This window comes from Musca autumnalis, unplaced genomic scaffold (assembly GCF_047663935.1).
Source record: "Musca autumnalis isolate F117 unplaced genomic scaffold, ASM4766393v1 scaffold_4, whole genome shotgun sequence".
NCBI lineage: Eukaryota > Metazoa > Arthropoda > Insecta > Diptera > Muscidae > Musca > Musca autumnalis.
In genome coordinates this window covers 202,087,363-202,100,601 of record NW_027411977.1, presented here as the reverse complement: position 1 = coordinate 202,100,601, position 13,239 = coordinate 202,087,363, and the positions used below count along the sequence as shown (strand labels likewise).

General features: G+C 34.5%; 3 protein-coding genes across 3 annotated transcripts; 1 reads left to right on the top strand and 2 right to left on the bottom strand.

Annotated features, from left to right (window-relative positions):
* Positions 1-102: 102 nt before the first annotated feature.
* On the top strand, positions 103-7,613 carry Zmynd10 (zinc finger MYND-type containing 10). Its single transcript, XM_073981209.1, has 4 exons — positions 103-665; positions 1,438-1,855; positions 2,568-3,013; positions 7,441-7,613. Exons 1-4 carry the CDS (start codon positions 217-219, stop codon positions 7,496-7,498), a joined length of 1,371 nt encoding a protein of 456 aa, XP_073837310.1. The 5' UTR covers positions 103-216; the 3' UTR covers positions 7,499-7,613.
* LOC141401206 (uncharacterized) lies at positions 3,189-7,635 on the bottom strand. The gene is made up of 2 exons (XM_073981214.1): positions 7,328-7,635; positions 3,189-4,866 (listed from the first exon to the last, which is right to left on the bottom strand). Exon 2 carries the CDS (start codon positions 4,681-4,683, stop codon positions 4,051-4,053), a length of 633 nt encoding a protein of 210 aa, XP_073837315.1. The 5' UTR covers positions 4,684-4,866; positions 7,328-7,635; the 3' UTR covers positions 3,189-4,050.
* Positions 7,556-8,602, bottom strand: RpS12 (ribosomal protein S12). The gene is made up of 3 exons (XM_073981216.1): positions 8,458-8,602; positions 8,109-8,243; positions 7,556-8,048 (listed from the first exon to the last, which is right to left on the bottom strand). The coding sequence occupies exons 1-3, from the start codon at positions 8,472-8,474 to the stop codon at positions 7,781-7,783; spliced, it is 420 nt and encodes a 139-aa protein (XP_073837317.1). The 5' UTR covers positions 8,475-8,602; the 3' UTR covers positions 7,556-7,780.
* Positions 8,603-13,239: the final 4,637 nt, after the last annotated feature.

Genomic DNA, 13,239 nt, shown 5'->3' with positions numbered 1-13,239 from the left:
TACTTACATCATATGAACTATGTACCAGTTCTTCTTGCCAACTGTAAAATACAGTTATTTCTTTCCTGTTGTAAACTCACTCTTTAAAAAGAACCATAGCAACCAATTTCAAATTTTGTTTATTTAAGAAAACTATTTTCAGCTTTACAAACAAGAAATTTCAACCAACTGCATTTATTTGTAAACACAACTTTTTAGCGACTGCTAACGAAAAAAATGAATAATTTCGTTTTTCCCGAAGAATTAAGTTTCTTTGTCGAGAGTATTCGACCCTTTGAAATACGTGATGTGGGTTCTGACAAATGGTTAGATATTCATGAAATGATTATAAAGCTGAGTCAACAGGCCATACTGGAGGCTGCTGAACATCGTGAGGAAGAAGTTAAGGAAATGTTAATATCTCGTGATAAATTGAAGATACTCATACACGAAGCCTATTGTATATTTTTGTGGAAGACAAAAGTTTTGCCTCATCTTTTGGACATTGACCCCAATCCTCAAGCAACATTTCTAATTTACACGGTGTTATATCACGAGGGTGCTGCTATTGCACTGCTAGATGTGGCTCTGTATCACTCTAGTGGATGTGAAGCCCTACAGGATACATCTTTGGATTTGATTGATTACTGTGCTCAAGGTGTGGCACAAGTTATTGGTCTCGTAAGGTAAGCAAAAATTATTCTAAAAATCTCTAATGAATGACAAAAGTACAGTCGATCTTCTCTACAACGAACGCCTCTATAAAGAACAAATCTTAAAAAAGTGGAACAAATTGAACACTCTCCCAGTTAAGGGACAAATCTGAAATTTTTATCACAGGTATATTTTTCAGTCTTTATTACAAAAATATAAAGTTCTTTGGGGGAATTCCATACTTCCCCAGATATGGGCCTTTAAAATTCCGATAATTCCCTTGTTTATAACTTCACCACTTTTGAATGGATAATGATAACAATGGTATCCACATTGTAAAGCTAACGAAATACGCTTCCATATACAATGCAATGTATCACTAAATAGACGACCTTCAGACTGTTCAAATCCCGGGTACTGGAACAATATTTTCTTTTAAATTTATTTTTTTTTTTAATGTAGCCGAACTTCGGCCTAGGTTTTAAGACATTCTGATATGGACAGGTGCAAATCTCGGGCACGGGAACAAAATTTTCTTTTTAAATTGTGTTTTTTTTCAAGTACCCGGCCTTTTTTCAGGGGAAAAGTGCAGTTTTCGGGAAGTATGCAGTAATGAGGAAGAATATTCCTAACAGTGGTAACAATTTCAGCTGGGAGAGTATTCTACACCAAATAGTCTCTTTTCTCTATAACATAGTAAATCTTCATCCCTAGCAGCTCGTTATAGAGAAGTTCGACTGTAGTTCGATTTCAAAGCCTCCTATCCCTACCAATCCTTAACATATTCCCTATCCTTCCCCACAGCATGGGCTATCACGAAAATGAGGACAACATTGATGTAGATGAGGCAATACTAACTGAACTCGAACGCCAGAAAAGGGATTTAATATACAAAATTGGTATACGTTGCATTTCGATACTTTGCTATATGGCCGATAATTTAAATGCCTTGCCCATAAGTGCATCACGACGTATGGTTGTTACTCACGATATTATTTGGTTAATGGCAGATCTTTTACAATTTCGACCATGGCAAAGAAAAACTAAACGTGGTCTAGAAAAATTCATAGAAGAAAAGTGGATTGTTGTCAAAGGTGAAGATGTTGTCAAAGTGGTTAAGCATGAAGCTCAGGCCTGGTTTTGCCTAAGACAATTGTTGTTCAATACCAATGTTATGCAATCGTATGAGCTTAATGAGGAGAGGCGAAAACATTTGGGAAAGGTATATTATCAGCAGTAGTGGAGTTCCGTAACTCATTTTTTGAGTTACCAACAAATATCGGTCAAATTAAAACGCAAAATTATGAATGAAAAGTATCAATAAATATTGACAACACTGTTGCTATCAGTAGGAGTTAACGACTACTTAATTTTGGCTGTTACGTAATCGAAAAATATCGTTAATTACCGAAATTATAAGCATTTTAATTTTACCGATTTTTGTCGGTAACTCAAAAAAGAAGTTACAGGGCAATTATGAATAAAAATTCCGGGCGGTATGTCCCAAAAGATAATATTTTTGTCGATTCGTCGAAAATATTCCTTAATTAAGTGATTCGAGTAGATTTTAACGTTTTTTTAATTATTTTCAATGCGGAAAATGCCGAGGGAAAAATTCATGATTGCCCTGTATACATCGGTCTCCTAGTACAATGGGGGTTATTCTGAACATAAATTTCGCGTTAGTTTTCTCACTTGCTCCTTAATTTAAAAATGGCGGAATAACGAAGCTCACGGGGAATTTTTGTTCAGAATTTCCCAAATGTGTTTTGAGAGTTAGACACGAATGTTTCATGGTTAAAACGAAAGATGAATAAACATTTGACCTTCTATTGTGGATCCTTTGTGTCTGACGCTCAAACTACCTTAAAATCACCATCATCCAAGTAGATCAAGAATATTCTAAAATTAATATTTTTCGCAAATTTCAATAGTGTTTGGGTTTATTACACGAATCCCTGCTGGATCAATTACCACCGCTAATTGATTTGAAACAATATCTCTGTCAACTGTCAATGTCGAGCAGCAATCAAACATCCGCATCAAAGAAATCCAATTTAGTATTGGAAGAATTGCCTGAAATAAAAGAAAATCTTATTGCGAATACCGAAAAATATGGTGGATTTTTGGGTATTGCCCAATTGCAGGAAAGTACTTTTCTCTCCAAAGATAAAGATCATATTATGACTATTGCTCAGAGACTTAATGCAGCCTATAATACTGACATGTTAGCTGAATTAGAGGAAAAGGCAGCAGAAACTAATAAGCAAACGAACACAACTTCTGATTTAGAAAAGAACGTAGCAAACAAATGCGGCAATTGTTATGGAAGTGCAGAGAAAAAATGCTCACAATGTAAAACTGTCTACTATTGTTCCAGGTAAGTTATGGACGAGATTACTTGATGTTTTGAAATCAAAGCTCTAAACACTTAAAAAAAAAGAAATTTTGAGGTATTGAAATTGGAGAACTGGAGATAAACATTTTGATTGCCAAAACATTAAGAATCAACACATTTAGCTCTATTAGTCTTTCAAAATTTAACAAACATTGCATTTTTAACTCTCATTTTTATACATTTTTTATTTACTTTTTTGTTGATATAATGGAATCATAATTTTTCTACATTTAAAATAGGAGCAAACGACTTTTACAGGTTATCTCTTTATAATAGTAATTTATCATGCTAAAAGACTGAAGAACTAATGTACACTATAGCTATTTTAAATAAATACGTTATATACATACTAAATACTAAATATATCTTATTTATATCGTATATCATATGTGGACATAAAAACTTAAAGTTCTTGTCGTAATTATGTATTTCTTGTCGATATTCCAACAATTGGAATTCTTGGCTACATTCATCAGAGAATTACAAACTAATAACCAACTTCATACTCGAAGTATTTTTCATCTAGCCAATCCTTGTAGAAGCTGTTATGTCGTGAAGAATTTAAACAGCTCGGGGACCTCAGCTCAGCTATACGAACTATAGTCTATTTACCCACTCAAATAAAGGGCCACATAAAATATGTTTCAGATTATCCATTGATTACATATACCACTCTTAAAACAATTATGGTAGATAGCAGTCCTTAAAGAATTCGAGCTCAGATTATTCTCCTTATCAAACAGGGCTGTTGTGTGAAAGAAATATCTGGTTCTTTGTTTCAACCAGTGAAACAGATTCAGCCATTTATTCGATGGTATCATCACAAATTTCTTTCATGTTTTTCTTGTTCCAAAGTTTATTTTTCTCTATCTTAATGGCCGGCTTAAGATTTTCTATTGTTGTATCTCGTGAAACTAAATCTAACTTTCTACATAGTGTGATATGGTAATCGCATTCCATAATGTTTGTTTACAAATTAAACTTTGTACAAATTTCAAGAAAACAACTCATCACGGCATTCACTCCTTTTTGGATTTCGAGCTATTGGCAGAAGAATTTCCATTATTTACCGTCATATTTAAATAATTGAAAATTTGATTAAACAGCAATAGGGATAAACATTCCTTTGCCTTTTGTATGGTATTTTCTTCGATTTTTTCTATTGGTATATTAGGATGCCTTTGTAGAAAACCATTTAACCACACATCATCTGCAGCATAATTTGCTGACCATGTTGCGGGAATAGGTTTTTGATTTTTCTGGGCAATTACGTAGGCAAATTTCATAACATCATTACGATTTAGATCACATTTTAATTGGGCCAATGTTTTAATATATTCAGCCAAAAAGATTTCTTCTTCATTGCTAAAGACACATCCAGCATCCACTTGTTTGTTGTTGTTGTTATTCGTTGAGGCGATGGCTGTGATATTGGGAACAACATTGGGTACCACAACAGCAGCAGAAGTCGTCGTTGAGGCTCCTATTTGTAGTTTGCGTTTCTTATAATGCCGCCACAGAGTGGTTTTCGCTATCATATTCTTTTTTGCTGCCATTTCAATGGTCATTCCTTTTTCTATGTCCAGAATAGCAGCATTGATGCCTTCAATATTCATAATAGGTCGTTTAATACCGGATTTACTTTTGGGCATAGTAGTTTAGTTTATTTTTATTATAATATTTGTTGTTTTCAGAGAGAGCGAATTGTAAATGTCAAACTGAAGATGATGATAATGATTATGATGACGTATAATGCGCAAGGCACAGGTTGTAAATTTATTTGACACTCTGTGTAAGTATGACAGCTGGTGGGGCAAATCATATGTTAGGTGCAACTGTTGATTTTAAAGAAAATTTTTAAATGTGACCGTTAAGATTAGCATTCTTTTTGGAAGTTTTATGCTTTGTTTACATTTACAAAATCCACTCGATTTCAACTGTCAATTCCTTTTGCGTATACGTCAAATGAATACTCATCTGAAATCCATAGGATTTCATTTGACGTTTATGCAATGGAATTGACAGTTGAAATCGAGTGGATTTCGTAAATGTAAACCAAACATTATTATCCAAATATGTATAAATGATAAATGTTCGTACATGTTCACCTGTATTAGATGAAACTTAGGTACAACCTCCTGTGGTGAACAAGGTGATAAAAATTTAGTGGAGGGTATTAAGGTAGGCTAGTAGAATCATAGAGAAACATGTCAAAAATTGAATAATGAATAGACTGATGTCTTTAAATTTGCCGATATAGTAGCACATTGGTTGGCCGGACAGTTTCATCAACCGGCAGATCAATAGACTTAGAGCCAGTGCCAATTTCTTATATTACTATGCCCTGGAACCCAGCAAAGTCTAAGGATATTGTATATATCATGCAGTTTCAAGCAATTTTACCAACCCTGCTGTTATCCTAATAACAAGAATTTCTAAATGTGTTATCATTAAGCTTAAATGCTTTTCCTCTTGAGTCAAACCTGATGAAGGAGGACATGTAATCGCTTACACACCTACTGTGATTTAATTCAAGCCGACTTTCAATTTAGTATAAGACCTTTGCATGCCCTAAAAACCTTCTGGATCAATTTCAAGGTAGAGTTTGCGTCACTTTTGATTGCTCCTGAATTTACACACTTGATAGTTTGAGCAGTAGTGTCTTATTCACAGACAATTCCAAAAAATGTTAGGATGGGCAGAATCACGGCTACATACAGCCAATGTATGACTTGTGGTCTGAGTCCCCAATATTTCCCAATGGAGTTCTTAGAGGAGTTGGCCTGAGAACATAAGCAGCCTCGCCTGATAAAAGAATAAAAAAAGAAAACGGCAACATAGTTAGAAAATTGGCTCGGCCTTCTTCATTCATTTATCAGAAGCAAGCAGGCGATGCTTCTTATGTACCTAGACCTTAAGAACTTTCCTAGACCTCTCCTCGTTGTACCATTTCCATGTCAAACGATGGTCCAAAATGTACCGACGTATTTAGGTTCCGAAGAAAAAAATACAGGGCGATTATGAATGTCAACTCCCCGTGGGTTTAGCCTTTCTGTCATTTCTATTTAAAGGAGTGAGAAAACTGACGGGGAGTTGACGTTAATTGGGCTGATAATGAAACTCCGTCCAAAATTGTTGGCTGGAAATCCGGAAAATCCTGGGTTTCAGCATCAATCTTTTCCACTAGCATGGAGAAAATTCCTATGTTGCTGTTACATACAGCCAATGTATGAATTGTGGTCTGACACCCCAATTTTTCTTGGGATGCTATTTATTCTGTCTACCGGCTGTTCACCTCTTCAGTTTGGTGTTGATTATGGTTTGCTGTATGCAACCGCGCGAGTCAATCCTTGATAGTAGATCCAGAGTGTCTAGTCCAAAGTTAGTCCACGAATCGTATCTTTGCTGAGGATTTGGGATCCTCATATAGAAGCTTGCGAAACCTGGCCGCGCTTCGTCCATTCCCTAAAGATGACCAAAGACTTTCGCATAGCCTTCAACTTCAAGGGAACTTTTTTCAGGTGCCGGTAAAGGATATTAGCGCTCCCGTTCAAATCGATTGCTTCACTGTAGTCAAATTTTAAAAGAAACGCAGTACAACAATACAACTCCGCTCCATCTCCATACACGCAGTACCACAAACTAGTGTTGGTTTGACCTACCAAAGGACTTTGACATTGTCAATCAAGCCATGGCTTTTTTTTAAGATGATCAAAATAACATTCAGCCCTAGTTTGATACGTTGTGTACGTTGTGTGTAGTAAAATCTTCCGTATAATAAAACGGGGAGTTCTCCAATGAGAGATGAGATCTCTATAACGGCTAAATCTTGTATAATTCCATCAATAATCATATTGAAAGACAAATCTGGCCCATACTTTAGGCATAGGATAGGATTTGATGTGACATTAGTGAATCGTGAAATGGTTAGGGTTTTAAAACATTACAAGAGATGGAACAAACTTTTTTGACACAGAATTGAAGAAGTTAAATCTTCGGCTTGTATATACAAATGTAAGTATTTAAGTATTAAGTATCAAGTATAGGCATATATAACTATAATATTACAATATTTTCAATTGGCGATATGAAATACCGGCTAAATATCCACCCTGTATCAAAAAGCCATAGAAGCACTACTAATTGTACATCGTGTCTGGTTGGTAAACATTTCAGTTTAATGTCTTCGTTTGCATTAGCGTTCATCATAAATATTGATGTCCTCATGTCGTTTAATACATACTCTAAATTTCATTATTATACAGAAGATTTCTAAATCATAACAAAATACATTACCTTCATAAGGAATCCATGAAAGTTCTCTCTCCCATTTCTTACTGATAGTTTTAATAAAGCAATTGCCACTTTAATTCCTACTGATATCCATTCTTCTTTTTTTTCATTTATAGGAAATGTCAACTGGAAGATTGGCCCAAACACAAAATCAATTGTATTAAAATCGAATAAACGAATATGTTTATCACACCACAGATCATCTTAATCATCCATTTACGCCAATTAATCTTTTTTTCAGTTTTTTTGTTGCTTTTTTATTAATAAAAACGTCTCAACACATAAAAAATGTTGTTTCACTTCTTTTAAATCTATAATGGATTTATAGTTTAGTCACTTTTTTGTAGTTGTTGTTATTGATGGTATTGGTTGATGTGTTTTTGATAAAAACAAAAACAAGCAGCTACGTTATCATCAACTGAACCCCATTACAGTAATAAACTATTGAAACACAGTTTAACTGTTTTGTCTGAGGTGCTCCTTGACGACATCCAAAGCTTGGGTTTCCTCACCGAAGTCCTTGATGACAACCACGGAACAGCCGCAAACCTTACGGGGCTTGCCCTCCTTGTCGATTTTGCACAAACCGGACCATTCACCCAATTTCTTGTGGGAATCGACACGGATCAAGGGGATTTGATGTTCGTGACAGAGGGCAGTAACGAGCTTCTTGTAGTTGGGTTCGTCAAAAGACTCAGCCAAGATACACAAAACAGCTTGACGCCTAGAAAAAAATTAATTCATTACTAGACATGTTACATTTATTGTTGAATAGTCAACTTACTTGTCCAAAGCTTTGCAGGCTTGGTGAATACCATGAACAAGACCATCGGCAATGAGGGATTTCTTCAAGACTTCTTGCAAAGCTTGATTAATGTCCATGGCGCCACCAACAGCGGGAGCAGCGGAGGGTACATCTCTATAGGAATAAACAAAGCATCACAATTTATTAATAAAACTCACTTCTAAAAACAAAACCTATTAACTAATGCTGAAGTTGTATCCCAGCTGAGTCCAGTACACCAAAAAATTCACACTCATTCATTCATGTTTAACAATTGTTTACGTTTTACATGGTGCGTCTCTTTAGTTTTGGCTCAACTTGCATTACATTTGTTTTTTTACAAACTTACACATCAACGTCAGCCATTTTTTAATGTATTTGTCGTCCTTGCACTGAAATTATAAACAATTTCACATATTATTTTAAAGATGTTCATCATATTTGAAAATTATTTATGAATAATTTTGGCAAAAAATATTCATTGCTTTCGTACCTTTTTGACAACCGGAAAGAAAGAAGGTGTTTTTGCTGCCAACTTCATGTTGTTATTTTTTTGACATTTTCGTTAAGTTTTTTGACAGTTTCGTTAAGGTGTGTTTCGTTGGTATAAGGGGTGATCACATGATACGTAGAATTTCTATGAAATGAATTGAAATATTCAATTATGGTCCCCGTTTGCACTTAACCGGATTTAATGAATCCACTTGGTTTCAAATGTCAATTCCATAGCGCAAACGTCAAATAAAACCTCTCGAAGTGGGTTAACCCGCCAAAAAACTCTAATGTAACCGTACTATAAGTGCAAATGGGGTATTAATCGGATTTAATAAACCCACTGGGTTTCAAACGTCAATTCCATAGCGCAAATATAAACTCCCCATAAAGCAGTTCAACCCGGCAAAAACTCAAATTCATACTCCGTTTTAAGGTTTTCCAACAGAAAATTCATAGTTCATATTAAAATCCTTTTTACATTAGCACATTGTATGGTTTCATTTTACGAAATGCTAGAAATAAGGGAAGTGTTTTTACATTTGTTTTTTATGTCATTTGCTTAAGGGCTGTTTACACCATATATCAATGTCATATGAGCTGTCATTTCTTTCACCCATTCGACATTCTCTATGTTTGTCAAAATTGACGTCATCCATACAACTTTCAATTTGTGCGTTCATACCTACAAGTGTTATTTTCGTATGACATAACCTATAAATATAAAAACAGCTGTTTTTGTCATTGTTTACATTTATTGTTGAGTTGCAAATTTGCGCAAATTTTAATTTTGGTTGAAGGAAAATGAATATCTAGCATGTTTGTTATGGTAGAATAGGTTTTTGGGGTTATAGAGGCATTTATGTTTTCGCCACAAAGCAATCATTTCCAAGACTGCTTCTTTCGACCAATCGATCTGAAAATTACATTATAAACACCCTTTGTTAACTTTTATAAATATTTAAATATACATAACTTTCCATTTTCTTTTTTTAAAGATTTTGTTTTTCATTTTCTTTTTTTGAGAATGCCAGAAAACAGCTGATAAATTTATGTTTACATACAAGAATGCCGTATCAAATAGAGCTCTCCCTAAATGAAAAATTTACATATGAGTTGCCAAATCATTTTGATAGATGAAAATTTTCATAGTGGTCACACTATGTGTACAACATTCGCAGGTAGAAAATTTGACATCTCATACGACATTGATAGATGGTGTAAACAACCCTTTACATATCCATACGCACACAATCACACACAAAAAAAAAATCAATTTGACTTAATTCAAAAACAAAAAAAAACAACATAATTTTGCAAGTTTTTTTAATATTTGTCTCCACTTTTGTTATTCAATTTCAATTTTTCAATTTTCAATGCCAGAGACTCTTTGCAAATCCGCCCGCGTTCTCCTTTAGGAGGCTCTGGCATTCCTTTATAATTTGACATTTGGGAAGCATGTCCTGTCCTAAGGGACCTCTGCTTGTGGAGCAAGAAACTGTTCACCGCGATTGCTGGCAAGTCGTTATTTACCCGGACGTTAGCTCAGCCTTTGGGGCCGCAGTTCTTGCTGGTGAACGAGCTTCTCAGCAGAGTGGACAAAAAACCATTTTCTATTGCCAGGTTGGATAATAATACAAAAGTTTATGGCAACAATGTCGTACGAGAATGTAAACAGACTTGATTATTGGTTATGATTAGTTTCATGGCGCTGGTTAGTTGTTAATAACGCCGGAGAAATCCCACCCCACCATGGTATTCCCATTCCCCTACTCAGATTGGAATACCCCTACTTTACACCACCTGTTTTCGTCTAAGTTTTCTTACCTTTGAATTCTCTTAGTTAGCCATTATGAAAAATCACAAAATTTCAATAAACATTACAATAGTTTTTATTAACTTCCATTTTCAGTTACAAAAATATCATTCTTATTGTGAATCCTTTCATTTTACGTTACCGAGACGATTCATAATTGCAACGCTAAACTACTATTAAATCAAAATTCAAAAAAAAATCAATATGTATATTTAAACAACTAATTTTATGCTTCTTCCTTCTTTTTAGGTGAGGACTGGATGAGGTAACGATCTGCGGCTTTCCCGAGCAGAGGTACTGGCGATGGATCGGGAGTATTCCCCAAGGTAAGTATGCGTTTTCGTAAGGTGAGTATTTGTAAGGTAAGTAGTCTTAATGTACGTATTTAGCATCTAATTATATTCCAGGAGTAAATTTTATATATATATACATTAAATTCTCTTCCTTTTTTTCTAGTTTCAGAAAGGACAACAAATGTAGATGACACTCCCACTCTGAGCGTCGAGATTACCACTGACGTCCCTATAACCCTAGTCTGAGCTCAAACACGAGTACAAGGATTATCTACCCAATAAGCTGCTAAAGGTAGGAACATGCAAAAAAAACTAAACACTTGTTACCCTCTTCTCACTAATATTTTCCTTCTTTTTTATCTTTTTATGCTACCCGGAATGTAACTATAAGCTGGTCATACATCTGTCTGTCTGAGTGGAGCAGTATAAGTGTGAGTGTGGGAATTATACCAAAAGGCAAGCCGGGCTGGACATGCCATGAATCCTGCGCCTCCCACGATGGATTGGATGGGTGTTGGGTGTGGTACCAGGAGTTGCGGCTGCTTATTTCAATATTGTTAATTTAGTTTTAATCTTGGTTAACTTTGTTTAATGTTTAGTTGCGTTCGCTTTAATTTATCTTAGTCTTTTTATTTGTGTATGGAAAATCTCAGTTTTGATATTTTATTACTTAATTTATTTTATCCCTTTTTTTTAGGATTTAAGTTTTTTTTTTTTAATTTTCTTTTCAGGAACCTTTCTTTTGTCTTTTTTATCTCTTTTCTTTTCAGGATTTACATATTTTAACCTTTTCTTTCTTTTCAGGAATTTTAATAATTTTTTATTTATTTTCTTTTCAGGTTTAAAGTCTTTTTCGTTCCAATAATTTTAGTCTTAAGTATATTTATTTAGCTGTAGTTTTTTTATGTGTTTACTTTATATTCAATAAAAGTTTCAAACAAGCATATCACTGTTGTTTTTTTCTTCTTTGCCTGGTGACCACACATCCAATCTTCTTCAGGGCTCAAATCAAAAGGGAAGATTTTTTATCTCTATCCAGGAAATTCCTCCTTGTACAAAAACTTTTTCTCTCCCTCTTTGTTTCCCCCTTTTGACATTTTTGTCAATTTATCTGGGAACAGCTGTTGCTTATGACATGAATATTTGCTCTTCTTCTTATTATTATAACGCTTAACCCTTAAATATGCGCACACCACAAACCCCACTATCCTGCCGATGTCCTTATCAAAGGATAGGAGGGAAAAAGGTGCGACAACAAAAGGCGAAAAGTGGAGTGATATCTAAATTGGATTGGGACATTTTTAACAAAAAAAATCAAGGTTTCGCATCCCTATTAGTTCGTGGTTCGAAATCCCTAAAATTTGAATTAAAGCATCATGATTTATTTATCTCGCTGTAAACGTGACATGACATAGAACGAGCCCCCTTAATACGCTCGACTTCGACAAATCGACCAGTACGAGCTACCCTATTTCCAAATTGGCATCTAATGTCAATTCATAGTAACTACGAGCGTCTCCCAACTAGAAGAAGCATAAATTACGCATATTTTTTCTCGTTCGGTCGGTCGTGTGTGAGTTCGCGGTACAAATATTAAATCCAAAAGTGAACAATAAAAACAATAGTAATTTTAATATATATTTTTTTTGTTTTAAAACGATATTTCCTTCCGAAAATACATACGGTGAGTGTGAAATAAAAAGGTAATAAATTAGTTACAAAAGAATAAAGAAATCTGTGAATGAATGAACTTCGGGTGTGTGTGTGCTCTGGAAAAAAAAATATCAATGGAGACCTCATCATGAATGGCGGCATCATTGCAAAATTACTATATGCGAGGTTAGGAAAAAAATTTAAGTGTGAGAAAATGCTATGGAATAAAGTGAAAAATATGTCTATAGTGGAATGTTTTGGAAGTCAAATACTACACAATGCCCTCATCAATAGCATGGAAGTATTGCCAACATGTGGCATTAAGCCAACAATTTTACTATGTATCAAACGTACAGCGGACCTCAGGTATGTGTTTACATTTTACAGTTGAATCCCGATAAACATAATTCAAGGAACACAGCCACGGAATTTGCTTGTTTGTGAGTAAACCTAAAATTTGTCATGCAAATTACGTTCTTCAACAATTAACCACTTTACGAAAACAACATTACATTGAAAATAAAATGTGAAGGAAACTATTGAATAATAGGTGTTTTTTCCAAAATTTTTCTAATGTGAAAACGTAAACACCTTTTGAAAATCTCTCAAAATCTAACTAACTTGACTCGGAATGGAATAATAAATCGTTCACAACTGTTGTTTTTATTACTCGTTTAGCATGAAAGTGACCAGGTGCTGGATGAAAACTTTGGATTTTCAAATTTCGTGAATATATCCTTCTCCCTTTTGATATTAGGCCTTCAAAATAAATATTACCAAACATTTATTTTGAAGGTTATATAATTGTATCATTATATATTCAAATCTCTTGGGTATTTATGGAGGAAACCTCTTACTGCATATCCCATAAATCGCC

Coding starts and splice junctions, on each gene's coding strand:
- LOC141401206 (XM_073981214.1), bottom strand. CDS start 4,683: ATGCCCAAAAGTAAATCCGGTATTAAACGACCTATTATGAATATTGAA.
- Zmynd10 (XM_073981209.1), top strand. CDS start 217: ATGAATAATTTCGTTTTTCCCGAAGAATTAAGTTTCTTTGTCGAGAGT. Junction 1,856..2,567: donor GGCGAAAACATTTGGGAAAG/GTATATTATCAG, acceptor AAATTTCAATAG/TGTTTGGGTTTATTACACGA. Junction 3,014..7,440: donor ACTGTCTACTATTGTTCCAG/GTAAGTTATGGA, acceptor TTTCATTTATAG/GAAATGTCAACTGGAAGATT.
- RpS12 (XM_073981216.1), bottom strand. Junction 8,049..8,108: donor GCCTGCAAAGCTTTGGACAA/GTAAGTTGACTA, acceptor ATTTTTTTCTAG/GCGTCAAGCTGTTTTGTGTA.